Here is a 26,144-nt window from a genome sequence, read left to right as displayed (position 1 = left end):
AAAAGGCTAATTAGTGGGCAACACTGCTTACCTCATATTGAGTAAGGTCTCGATTAGAGATTAATGGCATCTTTGATCGCTACAGCATAGGAATAGAACATAAAAACAATCTGTTCATGTGTGATGTTTTTTAAAACCGTGATGCCCATGAGGTAAAATAATAAAATAGTGCTTGGAGGTGGGGAGCAGACCACAGACTCTTAAAGAGAGGACCAGAGGCCCCTCAGACGCTCCTGCAGAAGAGCCCCACATCGGGGAGGACCACTCGCAGTCTAATCCTGAATCCTCTCTTTTCTTGGTGGAGGGCGGCCCCTGACCACCACCTGTTCCTGAGGGAACCCCGTGGGACTCCCAGAGCTTACAGGCTCCAGAAACTTCAGGATCTATAGGAATCAGGCGCTGAAAGCACGGTCTGACCACACGGGGGCGCCCTCGGCCCACACACTGGGCGTCCAAGGCCCAGCTGGAGCAGGAGCAGGAAGACAGATACATTCCAGGAGCTTCTCTTCGGGAAGACGCCTCCCATCCTCCCTGGCCAACGGTTATGCTGCTCCAGGGCACCCGACCCTGCTGGTGGTGACGGGGCAAGGCTGGGCAGGGGGGGGTTCCTCCTGCTCACAGGGGAGGGACTGAAGTTATGAAATCCCAGGATCACCCTGAAGGAAGCCCGGTCCAAAAAAGTAGACAGAGAACACAGCCGGGCTTCCCTCGTTCTGGAGAGCAGGGCGGGGAGGGGGCCTAGATCACACCTGTGCTCTGGCTTCAGGACAAAAGGCGTGAAGTCTTTTAGAAGAAGAGGCTTTTTTAACACCAGGAGTAATAGGGGCACCTGGGTGGCTCGGTCGGTTAAGCATCCGGCTTTTGATTTCAGCTCAGGTCATGATTTCACGGCTCGTGAGATCGAGTCCCACATCGGGCTCTGCACTGACAACAGGGAGCCTTGCTTGGGATTCTCTCTCTCTGTCCCTCCCCCTGCTTGCTTTCTCTCGCTCTCTCTCTCTCTCAAATTAAACATTTCAAAAAAAAAAAAAAAACAAGTGAGAGCAACAGAGACAGTAAGAGAAAGAGAGAAAGACTGAAAGATGGACACACACACACACACACACACAGAGGCAGGGAGGGCAAGAGAGCAGGAGAGAAAGAATTTAGATCCTGCCCAGTTTGGGTGCAGCCAGACACGTATGAAGCAGGGCGGCTTGGCCACTGGGAGTCTGACAGACACTTCGAAGTCTGGAGCAAGCTACATGGACCAGCGCAGGGCACTCTGCTCCGCTGAGCCTCACCGACGCCCACAGTAAGAGGAGGGTAGCCATGCCTGCCTTTCAAGTTTGATGTGTGGCTCTAGCAGGATAATTAGTACCTAGATCCAGGCAAACACTCACCCGGTAGCAGAGAGAATTCATGCCAACAAAAGCCAGCAATAAAGGATTAAAAAAAACAAACAAACTTGACCACTTACATCTTGTGACTTTAGTTTTCTCACATGGGGACTTTAGGGCTATATGAATTCAACAGTCCCTTTCAGTTCGGATTGGTTGTTATTTCATAACAAATGCCATTCCCCACACAGCCGTCTATGCCTGACACGAGCCGACGGCTCTCTCCAGCCGCTGGACGCCTGCCCCTCCACGTGGGCAGACCTTCTGGAAAGGGTCACTGGAGAGTCAGAGAGGCAGCCAAGATGGAAATTCAGCATGTGGCTCTGGAGTCGGGCTGGCTGACCCCACCCCCCACAGCAGGTGTATAACCTTGGGCTAACAGCTCACCTTCTCAGCCGCACACACTCCCATTCTGAAAATAAAGATAATAATAGTACCCAGCGCAGGGACTGCAAGGGGTGGGAATGAACTACTTGCCAGGCACTCAGAACCGCTTGGCACTCAGCAAGCACTTCAATAAATGTTAGCCTTCACCATCGCTCTGATCTGTTTTACACAGAAAAGGTGGTGATCTTTCTAGAATGGTTAGATGAAGGTCATCTGATCCAAAACTGGAAGAGGATGACACGTTTTTGTGGCAGCTACGGAAAGAGCATTGGGCTGTGAGCACAAGGGATGTTTCTGAGACCAAGCTCTGCCACTGACATTTCAGTATGCAAAGTGGGGTCCCGGCCTGCTCGTCAGGAAAATGAAGACGGTGGGTTGCCTGGCGGGCCTTGCAAACCCGGCAGGAAGACCTTGGTCTCCAGGCATCCCCTTTCGGGTCTCGGCTGCCCCATCTTCAAGAGGGTTGGATGGGACGAGAGCCTAGGGAGCATCCCACACCAGCCAAGTCCCCACGGGTCCTCACCTGAGGTACTCATACAGCCCGTACATGGGCAGGAAGTCGATGTCCGACAGGAACATGTAGGGTGTGCCGACGTGCTTCATGGCCACGTTGCGCAGCAGGTTCACGGGGTAGAACTGGCCCTCCTTGTACACGATGTGGTAGGCCACGTTGTGGCGGCTCATGAGCACCTCGGAGCCCTGGGCGTAGCGCAGGAACTGCTGGGCCTCGGCGTCTGACAGGTAGAGGGCCAGGCTGATGGGTCCCTCCCAGTGCTTGCAGATGGCCTCGAGCATCTGGAGCCTGGACGAGACCGGGAAGGTGAGCCACAGGGAACCCGGTCCACGCACCATCCACCCAGCCTCCTGAGGGGGTGAGGGCAACTCTGCCTCCACGGACACCTGGTCAACCAGCTGCCAATCCAAGCCCCTGCTCTGACATTAATCACCGTGCAGTGGGGGCAAATCCACAAACCTCAGTCCCTTTATCTATGAAACAGGCATTAAGATATTTACCTTGCTGGTTCTTGTCTTTATCTGCTTCCAACGGAAGGTGTGATAGTGATGGAGTCACATCCTACTATCAGCCGTCTCTTTTCAGACTCCTCTTTCCATGGGGGTGGGGACAATTATACTAAGTGACGTAAAGACCCCCTTCCAGCTCAAAACTCCTTTGTCTCTCCTCTCTCAGCACAGATGTACACTAGGTGTACTGACTGCTCTGCTAAAGCAGTGACCAGCCATAGAAGACTTAGCCCAACTGGGGTCATAAGTTACAAGGAGCATTAAAACAGCAGTGATAAGAGGGGGGCCTGGTTGGCTCAGTCGGTTAAGCGTCCGACTTCAGCTCAGGTCATGATCTCATGGTTTGTGGGTTCAAGCCCTGCGTCGGGCTCTGCTGACAGCTAGCTCAGAGCCTGGAGCCTGTCTTCAGATTCTGTCTCTCTCTCTCTCTCTCTCTGACCCTCCCCTGCTCACACTGTCTTTCTCTCTCTCAGAAATAAATAAAGCATTAAGAAAAAAAAAAAAAACGGGTGAAAACAACTATGACCACCGACTCATTACCTATGTATCAGACCCTTTCCAGAACTTCCTCAACAACCCTGTTCATGACTGTCCTTCCTCTGATGGAGAAACGGGGAATCCAAATGTCCAGTCAGCTTGGCTTCTTGGGCTTGGACCAGACCCATACAGATGGGTACTGGGACAGGGCTTTGGAGATGGTGAGAAGGAATAAATACTGGGAATGGAAAAACACGCGAATGCCAGGGACGAGAGTTTGCCTGGAGTTACGCTGTCTTCATTTGTTGAAGTCCTTACTGCCCCAGGGTCTGAGCCAATTTTGCGAGGCAACATGACAGGCACCGAGCCAAGGATTATGGGCAGGGAAGAAGAAAGTCCAGGGAAAAAAACAAAAGGTTCTTCCAATGGAGAGGATTCTACAAAAACGTTTGAAGAGAAATCTATAAAGATTTTTTTCCCCAAAGGCATTAGAAGTGCCTGGCAGATGGGATCTATGGTGAAGAAATAGCAAAAGCCTATTTCAATTTTTTCTCTGCCCAGCAAGAGGCACATAATCAGCAGTCTCCTGGTCGGAATGCCCACTTTATTCAGACAATTACCAGGAAATAGATTCCATGCATCTCCCTGCTTCTAAACAAAAGAAAGTGGGCACACCTATCTTGTGTCAATGGCTTTCTCAAAGGACTTTCAGAGTTTCCTCTCAGTAATTCTGTGAATTGCTATTGCCAGGAGTTACTTCCTCTTTTGTGACAGAGGATTAAGATATTCATCAGGGTAAAATGCCTTCCATTTCTCGTACTTTATAATATTAATCAAACTGACCAGAGCCAGTTCATAAAGAGGCTCTGCCTTCTCCACAAAGCCTGATTTCCCTGAAATTTGCATTCGGCTTAAGCCACAGACCCCATTCTCTGCTGGGCTCAGAGAACCTGAAATTTTGAATGATCCCATGTGCACCACACGTTCACTGTCTATGAAATGGGGCGGGGACCATGCATTTGGATACTACACTTGATCTTAGCCAAAAGGCCGAGAAGCGACTGGGGACTGTGCATTTGGAAGGGACAGCTGTTTGTACAAATCCTTTGAGATCTGGGGGGTGAAGCACAACACTAATTTCTAACATGGAAGAGCTGTTAGAGGGACAGGGATGTGGGAGGCGTGCATATCTGCTGGGAATAGAGGCCAGTTCCCACAGTGGAGTTCCCCACCGCCTGATTTCCCTGAAATTTTGACTCTGGGTTTTTTGACTCTGAGTTTGCTGCGTGGGGAGCAAGCTCTGCCTGGGCCAGCCCTTCTTCTACGCTCTGCCAAAGGTTTAGCACAAACACAGAGACACAAATACTTCTTCTCAGGTGCTGCTGCTGTGGCGAACCTCACAACCACATGGGCTTCACTAGACAGAAAGAGTACAGCGAACACAGAGTAGCAATGACCCGGACACTGTGCCTGTCTGCTACCAGCCCCAAGCTTTCCCACCTCTCCTGCCTCAAAAGTAAGCTTTCTGGCAGGACCTGAACAACAGTGGGAGACTGAGGTCAATCATCATAATAATAGAGTAAATGCGATCGTGATATAATAAATCTTGACCATTTCTCTGCTGCTTCTATTGTGCCCGCCACACTTACACTGTTACTGGCTTTTAAACATTCACACTAATCCCATAAAGTTGAGATTCTTTTTACAACATTTTTTAAGTTTACTTATTTATTGACAGAGAGAGAGAGAGAGAGAGACAGGGGGCGGGGGGGGAGAGCACACAGGGAAGAGGCAGAGGGGGAGGGAGAGAGAGAGAATCCCAAGCAGGTGCAAAGCCCATCTCAGGGCTCAAACTCATGAACATGACATGTGAGATCATGGCATGAGCTGAAATCAAGAGTCAGCTGCTTAACCGACTGAGCCACCCAGGGGCCCCTAAGGCTGAGGTTCTAGTCACTGTGCTACAGGTAAGGAAGTTCAGGAGGTGAAGGGACTTTTTTCAAGTCACATGGCTACAGAGCGGGGATCTCCGGGTCTGCCTCAAAGACCCGGCCATTCTCTGGACTCTCCTCCTGGTAGTGTCTCCCACGCCTGTTCCCTAGGGTTGCCCTGCGCAGCTCTTGCCCACAGGAAGTTCTGTGCTGAGTTGCTCTTTGCTCTCTTAGGCTGTCAGATAAAGTACCTGGCACAGCAAGGGCCGAGGACAACGGAGAGTGTTTCAAGAGACAAAGGCTCATTCTGAAACTATGGAATTTTCAGTTTGGAAAGAATCATAGAGGTTTTCTTAGTCTGATTATGCCATCTTTATGATCAAAGCGCTCAGCCTTGGAGAGGCGCTTGGCTTGCTAAAGAGCACTCAGTGAGCGAGTGGAAGGGCTCATTAACGCTAGGACCCACCGCCCCGGCTCTCCTGCCCCACGCTGGTCTCCACTTCCACCACTGCTTCATGCTGGGAAGGGGAAGGCAAAGGCTCAGGAAAGGCCAAACAGATGGCAGGAAGGGCTAGACTGAGGCCAGGGCTACCCCAGGGAGTCCTACTGAGACAGGAAGCCTCGTGTGCTCTGTCTAGGATCAAGGGAGAGGAGACGGTTACATCAGAAACCTACAAGACTGGGTTGGAAGGGATTCTAGAATGCCAATTGGCCTCTGCTGGCATGGGGAACTCACTCCCTAACAAGGCAGCCAATGTGGTACACCAGAGCAAGGCAGGATGCATGGTATGGTGATACAACTGTGGGTTCTGGGGTCAGACAGAAGTGGGTTTAAACTCTGAGCTGTTTCAGCATCCCTGAGCAAGTCATGATGGTTCTTTTGAGCTTCCATTTCCACACATGCATCGCATGGACAGTAATAGCCTCTGTAGATCACCAAATGGCTACAAGTTATTCCTCTCTCTCAATCTACACCCTGGGGTAACACTCCCCACATCGATTCTGGGATGGCCATGTGACTTGCTTCCAACAGGACACAAATAGAGGTGTTAAACCGTGCTTATGCGGTGGGGCTGGTCCCTCGCTTTGTGACTACCACCATAGGACAAGCCTACTTACTACATTTTTATACCGTGTCTGGCACAAAGAAAGGTATACAGCAGGTACTCAATATATGGCAGCTGTACTTTCTTCCTTAGGTTCTGTTTCTGCCTCTCAAACATGCCCAGCCAACAGATACTTATTATCTACAACCTGCAGGTGAATGTGCTGGGCCCTGAAATGAACCAAGAAGACAAGGTCCCTGGAACTTCTTTCTAGGGAGGGAAAAGACACAGAACAAACCAAAATAGATTCCAAGGGAGCGAAGGGCTAAAGGAGGCAAACAGGACAGGACAGGATGGAGTAACTGTAAGGGCTGGCTGGGGAAGGCCTACTGGCACATGAATTAGAGGCCTGGGTAAAGAGAAGGACCCAGCGTTGAGGAGTCTGGGCAAGAAGCTTTCCAAGGAGAGGGCGCAGCCTTTGGGATAACTGGCTATAGCATGTTTAAGCAAGAAGAGAGGGAAGATGGTTGAGTGAGGGGCAAAAAGACAGAAGATGTTGGGGAGCAGGAGACAGGTCATGTGGGGCCCAGAAGGCCATGGCGGGCTGCTGTAATACTATTCTAAACGCAATGAGAAATCATCAGTTTTAAAGATGGTGACCTGATGTACAGACAGATCCCAGCTTATGATGGGTTGACTTAGCAAGTTTTCAACGTGGGGCGCCTGGGTGGCTCAGTTGGTTAAGCGTCTGACTCTTGATTTCAGCTCAGATCATGATCTCATAGTCCAGAGGATCGAGCCCAACATCAGGCTCTGTGCTGACTGTGCAGAGTCTGTTTGCGATTCTCTCTCTCCTTCCCTCTGTCTCTGCCTCTCCTCAAAATAAATAAACTAAAAATAAATTATTTAAAAAACAAAACAGAAAGCAATTTTTAAACTTCACAATGGTGCAAAAGTGATATGCACTCAGTAGAACCATCCTAGGAGTTTTGAATTTGCATTTCCCCCTTGACTATCAACATGCAGTATGATGCTCCCTCAGAATGCTGGGCAGCGGTGGTCATGGCATTCAGTCAGCTGCACAGTCACAAGGGTCAACAACAATCACAAGTTGATATGCGAACAATCAATCTGCACTCGGACAGCCATTCTGCTTTTCACTTTGGGTACAGTATTCCATAAATTGCATGAGATATTCGACATTTTGTTATAAAATAGGCTTTGTGTGAGATGATTTTGCCCAACTGTAGACCAAGAAAGTGTTCTGAGCACGTTTAAGGTCAGAGAGGTTAAGTGAGGGTATTTAGCAGGTCAGGTGTATTAAGTGCATTTTTGACTTACGATCTTTTCAGCTTATGGTGGGTTTATTGGGCTATAGCCCCATCCACCAGAAGTTCAGGAAGATCGTTTATTTTTAGAAGATTACGCTGGCTGTTACATGGAGAAGGAATTACCTTCCACTCTCTAGAACTGTACTTTTCAAATGTAGGCATGTTCAAGATCACCTGGGAGATTAATTATAACACAGATTCCTGGGCCCCACTCTTGAGGTTCCTGTTGGCTAGGTCTGGCTGAGAATTTGTAGCTCTAACAGCCTCCTGGGGGGTCTAAAGCATGGGCCCCTTCACCCCAGCTAACATCCCTTCCTCCACTCACAGAAAGCAGAGAAGCCCCATCAACGACAGGATTCCCTGGGGCTGGACTCAGCACGTCAATAACTGTCAAAGGAACACGAAAGAGCCAGCGTCTCCTGGCCAGGTGGTAAGGATGCTGTGACCAGGATCCCTCCTATCGACCGTTCTCAGAGCTGCTGGGACAGCAGGGACATCTCCCGTGTGCCGGGAGAGAGCAAATCTGTCGGTTTCACAGCTGTAGCAGGCGACGTTCATTCTTTCTGAACAGAAATCTAGAGGGATCCGGGTACGGGAGCCTGCGCGCCGGCTCTCCTAATTTATTGTGGCATTCACGTAGGGCCTACTTCTGACTCAAAGGTTTACAAACACACCCGGAATGTTTCTTCAATTAAAAATCAATCCAACAGGCACCAGTCAGCCTGCTGCATCATAATTGGATGTGTAGGATGGAGCGGAAGAAGGAATTCCTACCGTCTCCATCAGCCTGTGGTACCGCTCTGTAATTTTTTATTATGTCCCGCTAAGCATCTCTCGTTAGGATATGGAACTCCTTGGGCTCTCTGGGGTATTGTCAGGATGGCGGTACTTGTCACAATGTATTGGGGGGGGTGGGTTCATGTACCTGCTATGCTGGGGGATGTGAGTGCTTTGAAGGGAAGGCCTCTGTGGTCAGTGTTTGCAGTAGGTGTGAGAGGGGCCAGGGTTTTCTTTTAAGTGGGCTGAGAGGGGAGGGCCAGTTGGGGTCCTGCAGCCTCGGCCAGGAGGATGCTTCCCGCTGGCACTAGAAGGACCAGTTCTGTTTTGCCTGGATCCTTTTATTGATGTCAACTGCATGCAGAAGGATGGCTGTGGGGTGTTAATAACATAAACAATTTTCTAGTTTATAAATTCAAGGTCGCGGATTCCATAGCTAGCATAGAGGTAAAAAAAAAAAAAAAAACACTAAGGAAAGGGAAACTAGTATTTGTCGTAGACCTACTTCTCACTGCGCACCTCAGAGCCTCTCATTTTAGAACACCTGACACCAATCTGTGAACTTGACAGTACTGTCACCACTTCACAGATAAATAAGATGAGGCTCAAAAAGCCTAAGTAACTTGCCCAAGTTCATACAGCCATTAAGTGGTGCAAATGGACTTTGAACCAAGATATTTTTGTTTTTCCTACATCACTTTACCTCTCCTACATATATACCATGTGCAGATGCTCTGGTCAGGGTTTTCAGATCTGTAAGTATTTATTGAATGCAAATATATGCCAAGGGTTTTCACAGAATGTCTCTCATTTATTCCTAATTGGGACCCTATGAGGCAAATTTTTTTTTAACTTTCTTCATAGAAGAAGAAATATAACCAAAGGTGTTGGGTGACTTGTGCAAGATCACCAGCTAAAGAGTAATGGAGTTGGTGGGATTTGAGCTCTTTGTGAGACTAGTGTCCTTTGCTATAGTACCACAAATTTTAAGATTTTGGTTAATGGTGCTATCAAATGATAAGGAGCCTCTAACCATATGCCAGGGCTAAGTCCTGTGGAGGCACCATCTCACCTGACCATTACAACAACCTCAGACAGGAGCTACTGTCATTATCATTCCCAGAATACAGATGAGGAAACCAAGGTTTAAGAGGGGACTTGTCCAAGGGTCAAAGTCAAGAAGTGGCAGTGCCACCAAGGCCCCACAGTGTCTGATTCCCGAGACCAAATTATTCAAGGTCAGACCACTTTATTCAGATTAGAAAGGATGTCAGGTGTAACTCTTTCATTTTCTCCTGAGTTTGGAGGTACTGGATAGCTACTAATCTTGATTCAGCATATTTTGTTGATAAACTGAATGTATGAATAGGAGGCATGAATTGGACCAAGGAAAACCAGGAATGCTCTGAGAGCTGAGAACCTGAAATTATCTGGAACTCACTCACCTGGGCACATTACAGTGTCTGAGCTTCAGGTAGCCCACCTGAGGGGCCTGACGTGCATTTATGCTACCTGAAGAATAGAAGACCAATCTCAACCTTCATTCGGCATGAATATTAAGGACTAGATTTCATTTTCATTTTAAATGGCATAGAGAAAAAGGAAAAAGAAATGAGAAGAGAGACTATAATGGCCAGGTCACTCACTAAAGTGCTGCCTGGTGAGGGGGGAGCATGCACACCCAAACTGAAGGCTGGGTGAGAAGCCCCAGGGGCACAGAAGTTTAGGGGTGACTCGGGGGCTCAGGTCCAAGTCAGTCCCTTATGGAGCCTGACAGGGAGCTTGACAGTGTGAGCCGGGTGCGGTGGGGTGGTGGGGGGAGGTAGTTTCCCTGGTTCTGCCAACATCTTCTGTAATCCTATTTGGCCACGTTCATCTGCTCTCCTCTTCCTCACCTACACCCTCAACTCTAACCACACTTGAGCCCATGTGTTCCCAATGGGTCCTCTTTGTCCCATGAATACGCCTATGTTCCACCTTGGAAGCCTCCTTCTCTCCCTGTGCACTTTCTACTGTCCACCTACTCAGCCTCCAACTCAATGCAGGCAATACCTCCCTTCGGACACACTCCCTGTCTCTTCCATTCTCCACTCTCAGGCCAGGATAAGGGCTCCTCCCATAGCATCTCTCTTTAGTAAGAATTCTAAGCACGAATTCTAAGCTGGGCCCCACAACTCTTGCCCCCTGGCATATACACCTGTATAATCCCCTCCCTTGAGTGTGAACTGAACCTAGGGAAGGGGATGGGATATGGCTCCCATGGATTATGTGATATAACAGACTACAAAGTCTCCTGCTGGCTTTGAAGATGTAAGCTGCCGTGCTGTGAGAAAACCACGTGGCCTTTTATTGCTCAGAAGGACCCCAGCCCAAAAGCCAGCAAGGAAACAGGGACCTCAGTCCTAGAACTGCATTCCCAAAGCTGAATGAGCTGGGAAGTGGACCCTGACTCCCATGAGATCACAGCCCCAGCCAACACCTAGACTGCAGGCCTGAGGGCAGAACAGGGGGCCCTGCTCACCCGTGTCCAGACTCCTGATCCCCTAAAGTGGAAGATACTAAATGTGTGTTAAGCTGCTCCATCTGTGGTTATTTTTTCTACAACCGTAGACAACAAATACACTGTCTGAGCCGTGAACATGCTATATACTCCTTGAAGGCAAACATGGCATCTTCTCATAAATATCCCTGGCTTCACAAGAGCCTGGGACAGCAGCACAGGAGTAGATGCTTACACAGTATTTGCTGAGTGGTCACATGAATTTTAGAGATTAGGAAACTGAGGCCACAGGAAGGGAACATCTTGCTTGAGGTCACACGGCAGGTCAGGACGGAGCTGGTACAAGGACGCCTGTGCTCTCCTCTTACGTCCCAGTTCATCTCTACCTGCCACCTGTTGTACTCAGTAAGTTCTCTGAGTTTTTACACAGGAGCCCTGAGGCCCATGAATCTCCAGGAAACACCCAGCCAATGGAGCCACTTAATTCCATGAGCAAGCATTCGCCAACACACAGTGGCACTCCCAAAGCGAGGAACCTGCTCCTCATTCCAGATGAGAACACAACTCATTCCAGATATCTCTCGATGCCAGGTTCCACTCACTCCTCAGACAGTATGTGAACCTCTCACATCTGAGTGCTCACTCCTTCATTGGCTCATCCATTCTTCAATCAGTCCCAACTAATAACAAATGACATTTGTTGAACACCCAACAAGTGTGCCAAGTACTGTTTTCAGCACTTTCCAGGCATTAACGCTTTTAATCCTGAAAACAATCCCATGGAATCTCATCCAGAGGCTGGACAAGTACCTCTGGGGTGACTCAAAGACCAAGTGAGCCAATCAAATTCCCTTCCCAACTGTGGGAGGTGAGGGGGAATGAAATGAAGGAGCCGGGGGCTACAGGAGCCATTGTGGGCCAGGTGTAAATCAAAGAGAAAGCCGATCAGCGGAGGTGGGAAGGAGACACACGGGACTCCCAGACAGAGACAAGTATAGCCCTGAATGCATGACCTCAGGACTTTGAAACTGTACACCTCCTGGCAGCCAGAGAGAGATTTTTCAAAAACCTAACCTGGGTCATATAACTTTGTGTAAATGTCTTCAATAAGTTCTCACCACCCTTAGGACAAAATCTGAATATTCTGTGAGTTTCTCATGTTCTATAATCTTACTCTCATGCCACTTTCCTGCTAAGCTTAACCCACTGCTCTTCTATCATATTTTTGAAAGTTACAAGACCCTTCTCACCACAGGGCCTTTACACTTGCTATTTTATCCATCTGGAAACATTTTTCTCTCACCACCCCATATACCTGCTTCCTTTTCTCTTCCTTTAGATCTCTGCAGAAATGTCCCATCCTTAGAAAGATTTCCCCTGATCACATCACCTAAAGAAGGTCCCTCTCTTGATATAGTTTGGTCAATCTCATTTCCTTCCAAGCACATAGCACAATTATAATCATTTTACTCAACTACTTATTGCTATTTATGCCCCTATCTCCACGTTCTCAACCCTGGTTGTACATCACAAATTTAAAACAATACAAGGTCTCTACCACACATATATTCTTACTTAAATGGTGTGCGACAGAACTTGAAGGTGAATTTGTTTTAAGAGCTCCCCAGGTGATTCAGTCTGCCCTCAGCCAAGGTTGAGAATCAGTGCGTTAGAGTGTAAGCCACATAAGGATGGCAATCACGTCAGTACTTCCTGATAAAGGCTTGATGGATGTTTGTTGCATCAATCCACTAAGGAAAAGAAACAGCAACTGCTTTTCAGCAGTGATAGTGGTTCCAGAATATGTGTTTCCCTGTAACACACCCCCTGTTCCTTGAGGTAATTTGAGTAGAGCACTGATCTTTAGAATCAATTCTCCCTCTATCCTCAAAACCACCACCCTCACTGGAAGACAAGAACCCTTGGTTTTCAGGGCTGGAAAGGAGTGTGACCTGAGCCTAAGCCTGTGAGGTCATCTCTCCCTTCTCCCTATGACTGGGTACAGAGCTGTAGGGAAGAGCCTGTGGGGAAGTCAGGGCCCATCTGCATACCTGTCCATGGAGAGCTGAGCAACCAGGGTGACGTCCGTGTTGTCTGAAGTGGGCTCATACTCATAGTGTAAGAAGTACAGATGGGTTCGGTGGACAGTGAACCGCTCTCGCCGGAACTCATAACACAGGTCATCTTCATCCAGCTCAGAGAGCTGCTTCTGGAGCTGAAAGGTAGAAGAGGGTGTGGGACCAAGAAGGGAAACCTCAAGGAGCCAGGAGCCTGCCCTTGTCTGAGGTGGTTACTCATTGAATGTTGTTGATGTTCTACACATAGAAGGACAGGATCACTGTTTTTAGTTTCCTTGGCAATTTAATTTTATAAAGGCCATGATGAAGAGGTGAAGGCCACGAAGATCTCATGATCGGAGACACAAGCCCCTCGGAGCTGAGAATGATGGTGGTTATCATCAATAAATATATAGGCAACCACAAACTTCTTATAAACAAAAAATGTTTTGGTAGATGACCTAGTACAACAGTTTCAAATAACAGGGCAGAATGTACTGAAATATGAATGCAGCAGTGCCTTTGTGTAAGCTAATACTTATCTCCCCCCTAGAACTCCAGACTTCTATCTCTATACCAGGGATTGGGAAAGAAAAGTAAAACCAATCCCCAAACAAAATTTTTAAATCTGTTCCTTTTATTTCATCTAAGTTTAATCAGAGTCTTGGCATCCACTCTTCTTTCTTCTTTCTCTTTTTTTTTTTAAATGTTTTTATTTTTATTTCTAGGAGAGAGAGAGAGACAGCGTGAGCAGGGGAGGTTCAGAGAGAGAGGGAGATACAGACTCTGAAACAGGCTCCAGGCTCTGAGCTGGCAGTCAGCACAGAGCCCGACGCGGGGCTCGAACCCACGAACTGCGAGATCATGACCTAAGTGAAAGCCAGACGCTTAACCGACTAAGCCACCCAGGCGCCCCATCTTCTTTCTTCTTTCTAACTCTCAGGAAGTTGTGCTCCCTTAATCTGCCTGTAGAAGTCCTTAGCTCTACTTGCCTTCCAAATCCAACTTGTAAGAGCAGGCTGACCTGCCAACAGGGAACCAAAGACTTAGCATCTAACAATGACAGATGCAGATGCACAACATCCAGATTTGTCTGAGGATGTGCAGCTGCCCGACACACAACCATGGCATGCCAATCCCACCATGTCCCTCCCAGGCAGGGGTGACTGCTTACTTCATTGATGAAGATTTGCAATGAAAAAGTAAAAAAGCTTCAATAGGGATAGAAATTAGATCAGTGGCAGGTGGGGGCAGAGTAGATGGACTGGGCAGAAGCAGGAGAGAAGTTTTCTGGGGGATGACACCTTCTTGTCGGTGAGACCTTAGCTGGCCCTGTCAGTTAGAGGTGGTCCACTTCTCTGTGCCCCAAGAGCACCCAATTCATAACTCCACTAAAGCACTTGTCAGTTTGAACCAAAATTATTTAAGGGTAACTTCCGTGGCACCATGGTGACACTTTACCATTGCCCTTAGCACTGTGCCCATTGCATGACAGGAGCTTAATATTCATGTGCTGCACACATGAGAAATGTTTGCTGCACATACACTGTAATCATTGTGCATTAAGGCCTGTCCTAATTTTCCTTCCATATCCTCTAATGCTATGCATACAAGGTGATCCTTCTTAAGCCCATTATTTGCTCCTATATTTGCAGTTCAAGGGTCTATAATGGCTGAAAACATTTTGGACAACAAACAAGCATGCACCAGGCTCTGTGCAAGGTGCTGGGTGCATGTGATGCCTTTCCTTGGAGTCTCTCAGTGAGGCACGTATAGCCTCTTTTGACAGATAAAAAGCAGTTTCAAGATCTTGAGGTCACTCAGGAAGGCCGAACCTGGGTCCACCACCAAGTTGCCTCTCCGGGAAAGATGCTCACTCAGCCTCAGGTCAGGAAGCAGATGCAACACAGTGGCCGAGGCTACTGGTTCCATCCCACTCCTGCCTCTACAATGTTGCGTGAGTTGCATAACCCTTCTGGGCTTCCACTTCCTCAACTGTAAAATGGGGTTGATAACAGTAACTACCCCAGGCGGTTGTAGGAAGATTACAAGAGATTCTGCATATGCAGAGTACAGTGTTGGAGGGAAGTAAAGACACAGCTGGCATTGTCTATTACCACGGTGGTGACCACAGGTAGGAAAGGGAGACAGCTGGGTGGATGCCTTCCATCCTCAATCACCACCTGAAGGAGACAGTCTAGGGAGGCAGGGAAGGCAGGGGCTGGGTGAGCCTGGATAGCACTTCTGTCTCATGAATGTCAAAGACAGTCCCCACCTCCTCCTCCTTGAGAAACCCAAATATACCTAGAAACTAGTGTCACCCCCCAAGAGGAAACTTAACCAATTCATATCCTCCTCCTCTCCCACCCATACTGTAAAAGAACATAAGCAATTATTTCCATTTAGAGAATATACATCTGCAAAGTGCTCTGCAAAAGCAAGGTTGTTTGCAGGTGTGTGTGGGGGGCGGGTGGAGTTTGATTTGTGTGGTGTTTTTTTTAATGTGTTGACAGGAGTGCATGGCTTCCAGTTCAGGGGAGACAGGTATGGGGTCGCATGTGAGGACAGGTGTGGACGTGGAAGTGTGGCCAGGCCTGTGTGTATGGACAAAAGCATCTTTGATGAGCCTTACAAAGACAAGGTTATTTTGATCATGTGAGAAAGGAAATTAGTAGGCAGAACATAAGAAATGCATGTGTGTAGGGAGTTTCTCATTACTAATGCAGGCACATAGCCTTGAGTTAGGGGGAAACAACATTTCAAGGTAAATGGCTCCGGGAGCCACTTTCTGAAAAGTGCCCGTATAGGGGGCTCCTCAAGGCAGGGGCTATAGCCCATTCATCTCTGCACTTCCTGTACCTAGAACATCTAGAGCATCCTGTGTGCTCAACAAGCCTCTACTGGATGTACCCATAGCCAGGTGCTCATGTTAAAAAAGGGAACGGTGGCCAGTGAAAGTGCTCCCAGAACTCCCAAAGCATGGTCTGACCTAGTTGGGAGGGTCTACCAACAGTCCTGGGGGATAAGCAGCCTCTATGAACTTCATAGTACCAACAGTGTGGTTCAGTGGCATCCATCCCTGGGTCACCTGTGGCCATCACAGTGCTTAAGGGGTAGGGTCTAGGGAATATTGTTGTCTCCCAACCACGCTGGGTATTGTGGCAAGCACATCAAGTATGATGTCAAGACCTATGACGTCAGAATCTATGGGACTCTGGACCAACCAGATGCCTTCCTTGAGCTTTAACGTTCTATTCATCATCAACATGGTGGTCTGCACCTTTGCTCAGCTAATAGGAATGAAACACCTGCTCTGGGCCAGGTGCGGTGCTAAATGTTTTCAGGTGGATTGCTTTACTAATTTAATCCTTTAGCACACATCTGTTTTACCAGGGAGGAAACTGAGGCTCAGAGGGTTTTAGTCATCTGCCAGTTACACAGCTAAGGAGCAGTCCAGACCGAGAATCCAGTCTTCAGACCTCACACCAGGGACATCTTCGCAGTGTGGTGACTCCTCTTCCAGGGATGGATGCGAGGATCAAAGGAGATGGTGGAACACACAATGGTCCACAAAAAATCAGGCCACAGAAAATGCATATGCAGTATGATCCCAATACAGCAAATAGACAAACAAACAAAAAGCCACATAGAAAAGAGACCAAAGGGAACACATTACAATGTTAACAAAGCTTTTCTCGTGACCGGTGGATTCACAGATGAATTTTATTGGCTTCTTCATACTTTTCTGTATTTAACATATCCCCTGCAATCTTCTCACAGGAACTTATGCGTGTAAAAGTGCTTTGTAAACTGTAAAGTGCTACACAAAACCTAAGCAATATTATTATGATTACATTATGTACCTTTTCAAATTCTAATATAGGATTTCTTAGTGCTGACTGCATGGCTGATGTTATCTCAAGGGGAAGACTGGAGCGGCTTAAAAACTACTTCCTTTTCACCCACAGTACGGATAATTTCTCTTGGGTGATGCTGAGCTGAATGCTCCCAGGCCCTGAATGCTCCCACACTCCATACTCTGGCCATGGGGGGAGGGGGCCCGAGGAGCAGGGGGCTTCTCACAAGCAAGTCACAGAAACAAAAGACAGATTTCTCCTGAGATAAAATGCATTTGCTAAATTGCTTCTTTGGGCAGCCAGCTGAGGCACTGGGAGATTTGGACTCAAGGGAAAATGGCCCTTTAAGCAGTTTGCATTTATTTCTTCCCATCCTTAAGGACAGTGGCCTAGACTGACCTCTGAGCTGTCAGAGATGATGGCTGATCATGCCTGAGGATTCACAGGGGTTGAAAGTGCATCCAAGGCTCTGGCCTAATGGCCTTCTGTTCAAAGTCAGGCAAAAGTACAGAGAGAGGTTATGGGGATAACCAGAAACTGAGACCTGATCTCTCTGACATCCATTTTCTGTGTGACCTTGACCAAGTCATTTCTCCGATTCATAAGACAAAGAGTTTGGGCTACGTAAAAGAGCTCTCAAGGATCAAATGCTCACTAGGGTCGGGGAACGTGCTGGAAGCTTGGCAGACACTTTCTCATTTAACTCACACCAACTCCATGGGTTAGGGACAACTATCTGCCTGTTTACAGATGAAAGCATTCGTTGTCTGAAGGGTATAGCCACTTGCTCAAAGTCACACAGTGAGTGAACAGAGCTGAGATATTACCTCCAGGTGTACTTCCTTTGAGTTCTTGTAAGTAATCAAGTCACTACAATGCGTTGTTAATCAATCTCTGGGACTCTTTCCAGTTCTAATGCTGGATGGTTCTGTGACTATAGGTGATTGAACACAAACATTCCCCACTGTGGCAGAGACCTGCATTCACCAATATTCACGTTCTCTTCTCTTCCTAGGTGCACAGCCTGGCTGCATTCCCAACCTTCCTGCAGGTTAGCTAACTGCATGGCCAAGTCTGGTCAGCGGAACGTGGGCAGGTTCTGGCCACTCTGAGCACCACTTCTGAGGCTGATTTATGCACATTCTTCTCTCGAGCAAGGGCATCGAGTAGAGGAGCTCAAGGCTCCATGAAGGGCAGAGCCACAAGATGGAAAGAGTCTGGGTCCCTAAGCCTGCAGAAAATACACCAGCCAATCAGAAACATCCATTTGGACTTTCATGAATAATAAACATCTAGCATGCTGAGCCCATTTTACAGCTGCCTGTGTTACTTTAACTAATACGCCTACTTGCCTCTTCTAGCCAGGGAGTCAGAAGACAGAATCCAAAAGGCCAAGAAAGGAGTCAACTCCTCCTTAGGACACCTCTCTTTCTGATGCCTTGCCAGCATGGGTGGAAATACCTGGTGGGTAAAATAACACTCCAGAATGTTGCTTTATACTTTCACCTTGCTTTCAGTATTCTGTGACCTTGACACCCATGGCCTCACCTGCTCCTCTCCATCTCTGAATGAGATAGGCGGGGCCGCCCCATTGCCCTCAGGTGACCAGTGAGGAAAATGGCACCCCAGAGATTTGCTCCAAAAAGCTGGCACTCAAACGCACGCCTCCTGAAACCTACCTCAGGGCTCTTCCCTGTGGTTTTCCACGAAGCAGCTAGGCTTTATTAAACCACAAAGGCAGGCAGAGAAAGATTACTAGCTTACATTGGCTGCCTGCTGTGTGTATTAATCAACGAAGTTCCAGGAACTCAAAACATCTACTAAGGAAAGAAACCCATGGGGCACTTTCCTGTTTTCATGGGACGGGAAAGGCGTGGGTTTAAGTTTATTCAGAGAGTCTTTCCAGCATTCGGGCTCCGAGGAAACAATGAGGAAAAGGCCTGATTCTCCTGCCTCCCAGGTATAAGTATTAATTTGTACATGATATACAATGAATAGGTCCTTATTGTGTACCAAGTTCTGTGCTAGGAATGGGGAATGAAGGCATTCCTACATCTAAGCTGTTCCTAGGGTCTAGGTGGGGAAATAAAGAAGCAAGTTAGCAATTACAATGCTGTGTATCCATAACACCAGCAAGACCTAATGGGGGGGTGGGGGGTGGGCACGTGCTATGTGCTGCATTGTCCAAAGTTCCTCAGCTGTCCTACCTCCTTTAGTCATCACTGAGCCTATCAGGCAGCACTAGTTTGATGCCCATTTGACAGAAGGGAAAACTGAGGTACAAAGAGTTTAAGTAAATGGCCGAAATCTCTTATTTAGTATTCCTAAGATTTTACATGCAGCGGTCTTGCTCCAGAGCTGCTCTCTTGGGCACGGCACCGCGAGATGGCTAGTGGAGAAAGTGTGCCAGGAGCAGAGGGCAGGAGCTGCTGCAAATGCACACAGGGGAGGGGCGCCTGGGTGGCTCAGTTGGCTGAATGGCTGACTTCAGCTCAGGTCACGATCTCACAGCCCGTGGGTTTGAGCCCGGTGGTGGGCTCTGTGCTGACAGCTCAGAGTCTGGAGCCTGCTTCGGATTCTGTGTCTCCCTCTTTCTCTGCCCCTCTACCGCTCATGCTCGGTCTCTCTCTTTTGCTAAGAAATATGCATTAAAAAAATTAAAAAAGAAAAGCACACGAGAGGAGAGCATTGGGCACATTGGGACAGGTTCTAGCCAGAGCCTAGGAGCGGGAATCAGGGACGCATGCAAGCTGGAACCGGACAGGAACAGAGCAGACAGGCCACCTTGGTGTGCCTGCCGCCCAGACACAACCCCTGAGCATCCGGACCCCGTGGCTCCTCCCCTTCTCCTCCCCCCGCCCCCTCACAGGCAAACGCTGTGACCCTGCGGGCTCCAGGACAGAACGTGCCCATGGAGGGCCACCACAGGCTGGCCTTGGGCTCGCCACCCGAGGGCTCCTCTGCCCACCGCGTGATTAAAGAGCTGGTGACATGCGGCTTGCATGTGAGAGCAGTAATGCATTCTGGTTTTCCTCTGGGGTTTCTCTGGGATACAGCTGTTCCCACAGAGCCATCTGTTCCCTGGCACGGCCGCGCAGACGGGTGCCGTGAAGTGTTTATAGAACCTGCTTATATGCATCTTATTTTTAACTTCTAATTGAGCCACGGTGACGCTGTGGTCTTTTCTTCTTGGTGAGCTTGGTATGAGGGAACGTGGCTGCGCTGGCAGCTCGCCGCCCTTGCAGGGTGAGGGCGCTGAGTCTGGAAACCCTCCTTTCAGAGGCGAGGGAGGGATCTCAGAGCAACTGGAAGGGAAGGTGTCAAGACAAGCTTTCTGGCCAGTGTTCAAACCCGCCTGCCTGTGGATGTGCAGCACTCCACACACCAGACCCCCATCAACCTCACAACAGCCCGGGCTGGGCTTACTTACTTTCCATTCTACAGGTGAGACTACTGAGGCCATGGGAGATAAGAGTTATACCTCCAGTCCTAGAGCTAGTCCTCAGGCCAGCTGTTCTGATTTTCGAGCACAGGGGTCCTTCTGGTACAGCACGGATGCCTCAAGAGAAGGACTCACAATAGTTCATGTGTTCGTCAGAATTTACTGAGCACACACCAGGTGCCAAGCAGTCTTTTATGGCATGAAAATATACCGATGAATGAAAGAGACAAAAATCTCTTCAGTCACAGAGCTTCCCATCTAGTAGGGAGAGGCATAATCAACAAAATAAAAAAGTTAAGAATATATCGAGTGGAGGGGCGCCTGGGTGGCTTAGTCGGTTGAGCGTCCGACTTTCGCTTAGGTCATGATCTCGCATTCGTGGGTTCGAGCCCCGCGTCGGGCTCTGTGCTGACTGCCAGCTCAGAGCCTGGAGCCTGCTTCAGAGTCTGTGACTCCCTCTCTCTTCGGCCCTCGCCTGCTCATGCTGTCTCTCTCTCTCATAGGATTAAATAAAACACTAAAAAAAATTTAAAAAAAAAAAGAATATATCAAGTGGTATGGGGGAAAATAAAGGCAGGAGCCCTAGAAGACAGGGGTGCTGGGGTAGAGGGCAGGCACTGCAGTTGTAAGTCGGGAGTGTTTTAAATACTTGTAGAAAGAGGCCACTCAGCTGTGGGTCAAGCTTTATATGAGTTCCAGTGCTGCCATCAACCTGTTGCATGATTTTATTCCTCTGAGCCTCTACTTCCTTCTCCAGAAACGGAGATAGTAACTACCTCGCAGGGTTCGTGGAAGAGTAAGAAATGGTGATGAGTAAAAACCATTAGGACAGTCACCGAATAACCCATAGTTCTCATTATATTCATTTTCTATACGGAGCTCCATCCACATGGGAATCATGGCCCCAGTTCATCACTCCTGAGTCAGACAGACCTGGTTTCCAATCATGGCCCCACCACTTAGCAGCTGCTTGACTTTGAGCAAGTAACTCATCCCTTCTGAGCTTTGGTCTCCTTATCTGTGAAATGTGACTCATAAAGCCTACCTCCCTCGACTGCAGGGAAGATTAAAGCTGCATTTCCCTTTCTGCAGGAAACCCCCAATTGGCAGAGGCTGCTAGAAAAAGCAGATAAAAGTCTTGAAGCCACACAGAGAACTGTCCCCATTTAGGGGGCACTAGAGTGACTAATGCCTGGCACAGAGAGACTCCACAGGCTTCAGCATCTCTTATTTCATCACTTGGAGACTGGTACTGGTTTCCTGGAGTGCTGATCTGGCGAGGATGCTGGGGATGGGGCTGAGCCCGAGTGGAAAGAGAGGGGTCATCGATTAGTGATGTCTGCTGTGGGCTAGGGAAGCTCCAAGCCTGCAGACACTGACTTACAATTCCATATAAAGGGGAAATCTCATCGGCGTCCAGGTTTTTTTTTTTTTTTTTGTGCACATTGTGGATGTTTGCTATGTTTCATAATTTAAGTTCTCACACAATCATGCGTGATTCTTTTACTATGGGTCTTTCTGACTTACATATAATTGTTTTGTTTTGTTTTTTGTTTTTTGTTTTTTGTTTTTCCTTCCGCTGCCAGGGGAAGGATGAACGGGGAAGTGAGCCCAGAATGGGTTGTTCTGAAGCTGATGAACTCGAAGTGACAGCTGTCAAAAAAGAATCTGAAGAATAAGCAGGGTAGTCTGAGGCCATTTCCTGCCAGGATAAACCGCATCCTCCTTCCTCTGGCCAATTCCTGCCTCCTCAGTCTAGTCAGTGCCGTCTTAGCCATCGAAAATTGTAAACTGAGGTTAGTATACTTTAGTTATTAAAGGAAGCATATGTACTTACCAAGATTCCCATCCAAATTGATGAAAACACGTATATTCTAATGGTTCTGCATGTTAAAGGGTGAGCTTCCTTTATCTGGACAATTCCCTTAGGTGGAATAAGGCACACTTTATATGCAATGCTTAGGAAGAGTGGCCTGTTTCTAAACCAGTGTATGGAAACATGCTACCTATCTGGCAGGCTGTCAGGGACAATGGGGGTGCATCCTTAGTTTTCGTTGCTCTAGAGGACAGGACTCAGAAGGGAAGTCTACACTCAACATAAGGAAGAACAGGTTAGCGTCTGGAGCTTTCCAACAGTGGAGTAAGCTGTTGTAGGTGATGAGCTCCCTGTCTTTGGGAGGATTCCAACAGAGGCCAGATGCAGGCCTGTTAGAGTTGCTGTAAAAGGATTTTTGCATGGATTAGGGGTGGAGAGTATCTGTGATCATCCAACTGTGTTCTGAGGAGCCCCAGGGTTTCCTGGATACACTTGAGAGGCGGGGTTGCTGAGGAAAAGGGAGAGAAATGCTAAGGTATAGGATTCTGGCCTCCACTGTGACTTCAAATAATAACAGCTACTGCCCACTGAATGCTTGCTACATTCCATAAATTACTGGTTCCGGCAAGAGATGTTATGGCACAGGAGAGGCCATGTGTCCCATCAGCTACTGTCCTTCTTTTTTTTAATTTTTTTAATTTTTTAAATTTATTTCTAGGAGAGAGAGACAGTGTGAGCAGGGGAGGGTCAGAGAGAGGGAGTCACAGACTCTGAAACAGGCCCCAGGCTCTGAGCCGGCAGTCAGCACAGAGCCCGACACGGGGCTCAAATCCACGAACCGCGAGATCATGACCTAAGCGAAAGTCGGATGCTTAAGCCACCCAGGCGCCCCCTGTCCTTCTAAACCGTGGATGGAATGTGTTCTTCCAAACCAAACCATCTTGTCCTCGAGCAAGAACCCCAAACATAGTCTAAAATGGGGGTCCGCTCCACCCATCACACTGGCTTCTGAATTTATTTACTCTTTGGCAGCAAAGTCAGCCAAATGGGCTCTCCTTCTTAGCTGGAGTCTCCTACCTGGTGGGAAATCCACTCGGGACTGTATGGCCCGGAGCAAAGGTGACAGTCCCCTGCTATGCTTTACAGCCAGAGCTCTAACCAGTGCTGTGTTCCTCTCTCTGGCAGGCCTGCCCAGGAAAAATGTTAATAAAATCTGAAAACCATTTGTGGAACAATAGATTTGGACTCAATTATCAGATGAGTTTGGCATTGCAATTGGTGAAAAAATGCACTTCTGTGAATGCAGTGTTCCTGGTGCTGAGTCTTGTTTTTGGTGATTTTACATAAATTATCCAGAAAACACTGTGACAAAGTCATCGCTGTCCTCACTTATCCGGTGGTAAACTGAGGTTCAGAGCACTTGCATGAATTCTGAGTCCTGAGTCTGCTGAATGAACAATCTGCAATGAGGGAGTCCCGGTGAAGAAATAATAATAATGAATTCCTGTGGCTTCTTATGTTTGTTCTCACATTGCCTTCCTTTGCATGTGCCCTGTTTTGCTCACTTCTGGGCTCCACTGCCTGTGCTGGTCCCTCCCTCCCACTAAGTCTACTCTCTGTACCCCCTCACTCTTCAATTTTGGCCTTCAAATCCTGCCTCCTCCAGGAAGTCTTCCCTGATGCACCTTCTCTCCCGTAGTGTATGCAACGGCCTCGTGTGCTATCGAAGAACCACCTTGGTCTGGCGCTTCCCATACTGAAGAATGACCCCTGAGTGTCTGCATTCCTCGCTAGAACGGGCTTCGATTTGCAGCACTCCCCCTGCGTCACTAGTCCTGTGGCCGGTGACTGTCTGAACAACTATCTGCCCAGCAGACGCTGCCTTTGGAGCCCTCTCCCCTCCGGGACCTGTAGTCCCATGAAGAGGTTCCCGACTTCATCTCTTCGAGACTGAGCTTGTCAAAGCTCTACTAACAACCTCCTCTCACCGAGCCGGGAGCATCGGCTTTGGCCCACGTCCAAGATCTCACCCTTTCCCTCTGGCTGTGTTTGCCGATGCCATTTGACATGCTGCAAAGGGCCGGGGGCGGAGCTCCCTACAGGGACGCCTTTCCAGGGACACAGTGTTACAGCCACTCTCCTTGTCCCAGCCCGTGCCACCGGGGGCCGGCTCAGCACAGGAACCGGTCCTCTTGACTTAGAAGTGCTAGTTTACCCGCTCCCCTGTTCTCAGCTGCTCCCTGTCCCTGCTGCTGCCACCCTCGGCCAGAGCCCCATCGCCATCTTTTTGCCTGGGAAGTGGCAATGGTCTAACGGGCCTCCCAGCCTCCAACCCATCCCACTTACTGTTTTCTCTATATGGAGCGATTTCTCTCAAATATAAACGCGACCTTGATTAAAGCCCTTTAGTGGGTCCTCACTACTGACGGGTCAGTTGAAACTCCTAAGTGCGGCCAAGGTCCCTCCGAGAAGTTTCATTCTTTGTCACTCCCAACATGTCTGAGCTCCAGGACACCAGCTACCAGCATGTTCTCCTAGAGCTCCCTGCTTTGCCATCTGCTCTGCCCTTTACCTGGTACTTCCTTCATCTCTCTTATTTGTTCAAGTCATTCAATAAATATTTGTTAAGTGCTTATGAGTTGTTTGCTTCTCTGCTAGAGGAAGGAGTCCCGAGAGGGGAACAAGACAAAGTATCTAATAGTCTTATACTCTAGTCTTTTATTAGGGTTTGAAAAAACAGGAAACAACCGTACGAACCAATTAATGGTGGAGAGTAGCAGATGCTCTGATGAAAGGAAAATGGGGCACATCACAGTCACAAGGCATTACTTGAGGTTGGGGCTGGTCAAGGGGAGTTTCTGAGGACGACACATCTGAGACGTTTGAGCTCCTAGGGGCAGGGTGCTGCAGGCAGAGGGGAAGCAAGTGCAAAGGCCCTGCCATGGGAAGCAGACAGGAATGCGAGGAACAGAAGGCGGTGGGTGTGGCTAGTGCACAGTCAAGGGCAAAGTGTTTGGGACAGCAGCTGTGGTGAGCAATCAGAGAAGGCTGTTCTCTCATCCACAGCCCTCCCTGTCCTCAGAAAGACCATCCCCTCAGCAGCTCTAACACTTGTTGCACAGCAAGTGACTTAACATATAGGGACAGGGTCAGCCTCTGAGTTCAGTCCTAGAGTCCTGCATGGTGCCTGGGAGATGGCTGGCATTCACCCCTGCTGGTCGAGCAAACAGACGCAGTCGCAGACTCTGAGAAGGACCACTGATGACGTCCCCACCCCGATGACCCCCGGGGGGAGCTGGTGGTAGGAGAAGCCTGTGGGTCACTTATAAAGGGAGTGGCACCTTCTGAAATACTGAGGAGCATACCTGGGGAACTCACTGATAGGGGCAATTAACCAACGCCTTCATCCTGCAAGGCTTTTGATTTGAGCCTCTTCCGTGCAGGAAAAAACAAAGGCAAGAGAACAGTTTTCATTTAGTATTTGGGGGAAAAAAGTGCCGAATGGGCACTCGGATATTGATGATGATGGCAAATACTGATTTGAGTAGAGAGCGGAAGGAAAAACCAGAAGAACACAGTGCCTGTTGAAACCTCTAAGTGCTTCCCTGAATCCGAGCCAGAGTTCAAGTGCTTAATGGTATTCTTTCCTCTACTGCCAGTGGTAGGGAAGGGCAGACACTGAGAAGGGCACAGAGGGTGATGTGGAAGAGGGCGAGAGGCCAAGGGGAGCCCTCTGTGACCCGGGGGCCAAATACTAGAGGGCAGGGCAGTCTTGGGACCAGCTGTCCTGATAAAGGTCTAGCTAAGTGCATCCCCCAGACCTTCCACACACATCCTCCCTGCCACTGGGAGCCTAAAAGAATTCTCACAACATCCAAGATAAGAATATAAAGAATATGTTTAACATAGTGCTGGAAGTCCTAGCATCAGCCATCAGACAACAAAAGGAAATCAAAGGCATCAGAATTGGCAAAGAGGAAGTCAAACTTTCACTCTTCGCAGATGACATGATACTCTACATCGAAAACCCAACAGACTCCACCAGAAGCCTAATAGAACTGATCCAAGAATTCAGCCAAGTTGCAGGGTACAAAATCAACGTACAGAAATCGGTTGCATTT

At 48.5% G+C, this 26,144-nt stretch overlaps 1 protein-coding gene across 2 annotated transcripts in view; it reads right to left on the bottom strand.

Annotated features, from left to right (window-relative positions):
* The window catches only part of LARGE1 (LARGE xylosyl- and glucuronyltransferase 1), a 539,462-nt gene that overhangs the window by 29,481 nt on the left and 483,837 nt on the right, over positions 1-26,144 (bottom strand). For both annotated transcript variants that reach the window (XM_039230459.1, XM_039230458.1), the window contains 2 exons: positions 12,903-13,066; positions 2,290-2,568 (listed from right to left, as the gene is read on the bottom strand). In XM_039230459.1, the coding sequence (XP_039086390.1) occupies positions 2,290-2,568; positions 12,903-13,066 (443 nt within the window). The remainder of the gene's footprint in view (positions 1-2,289; positions 2,569-12,902; positions 13,067-26,144) is intronic.

The sequence above is a fragment of the Hyaena hyaena genome, unplaced genomic scaffold (genome assembly GCF_003009895.1).
Source record: "Hyaena hyaena isolate Hyena2069 unplaced genomic scaffold, ASM300989v1 scaffold_46, whole genome shotgun sequence".
NCBI lineage: Eukaryota > Metazoa > Chordata > Mammalia > Carnivora > Hyaenidae > Hyaena > Hyaena hyaena.
This window is presented reverse-complemented; position numbering and strand designations above follow the sequence as displayed.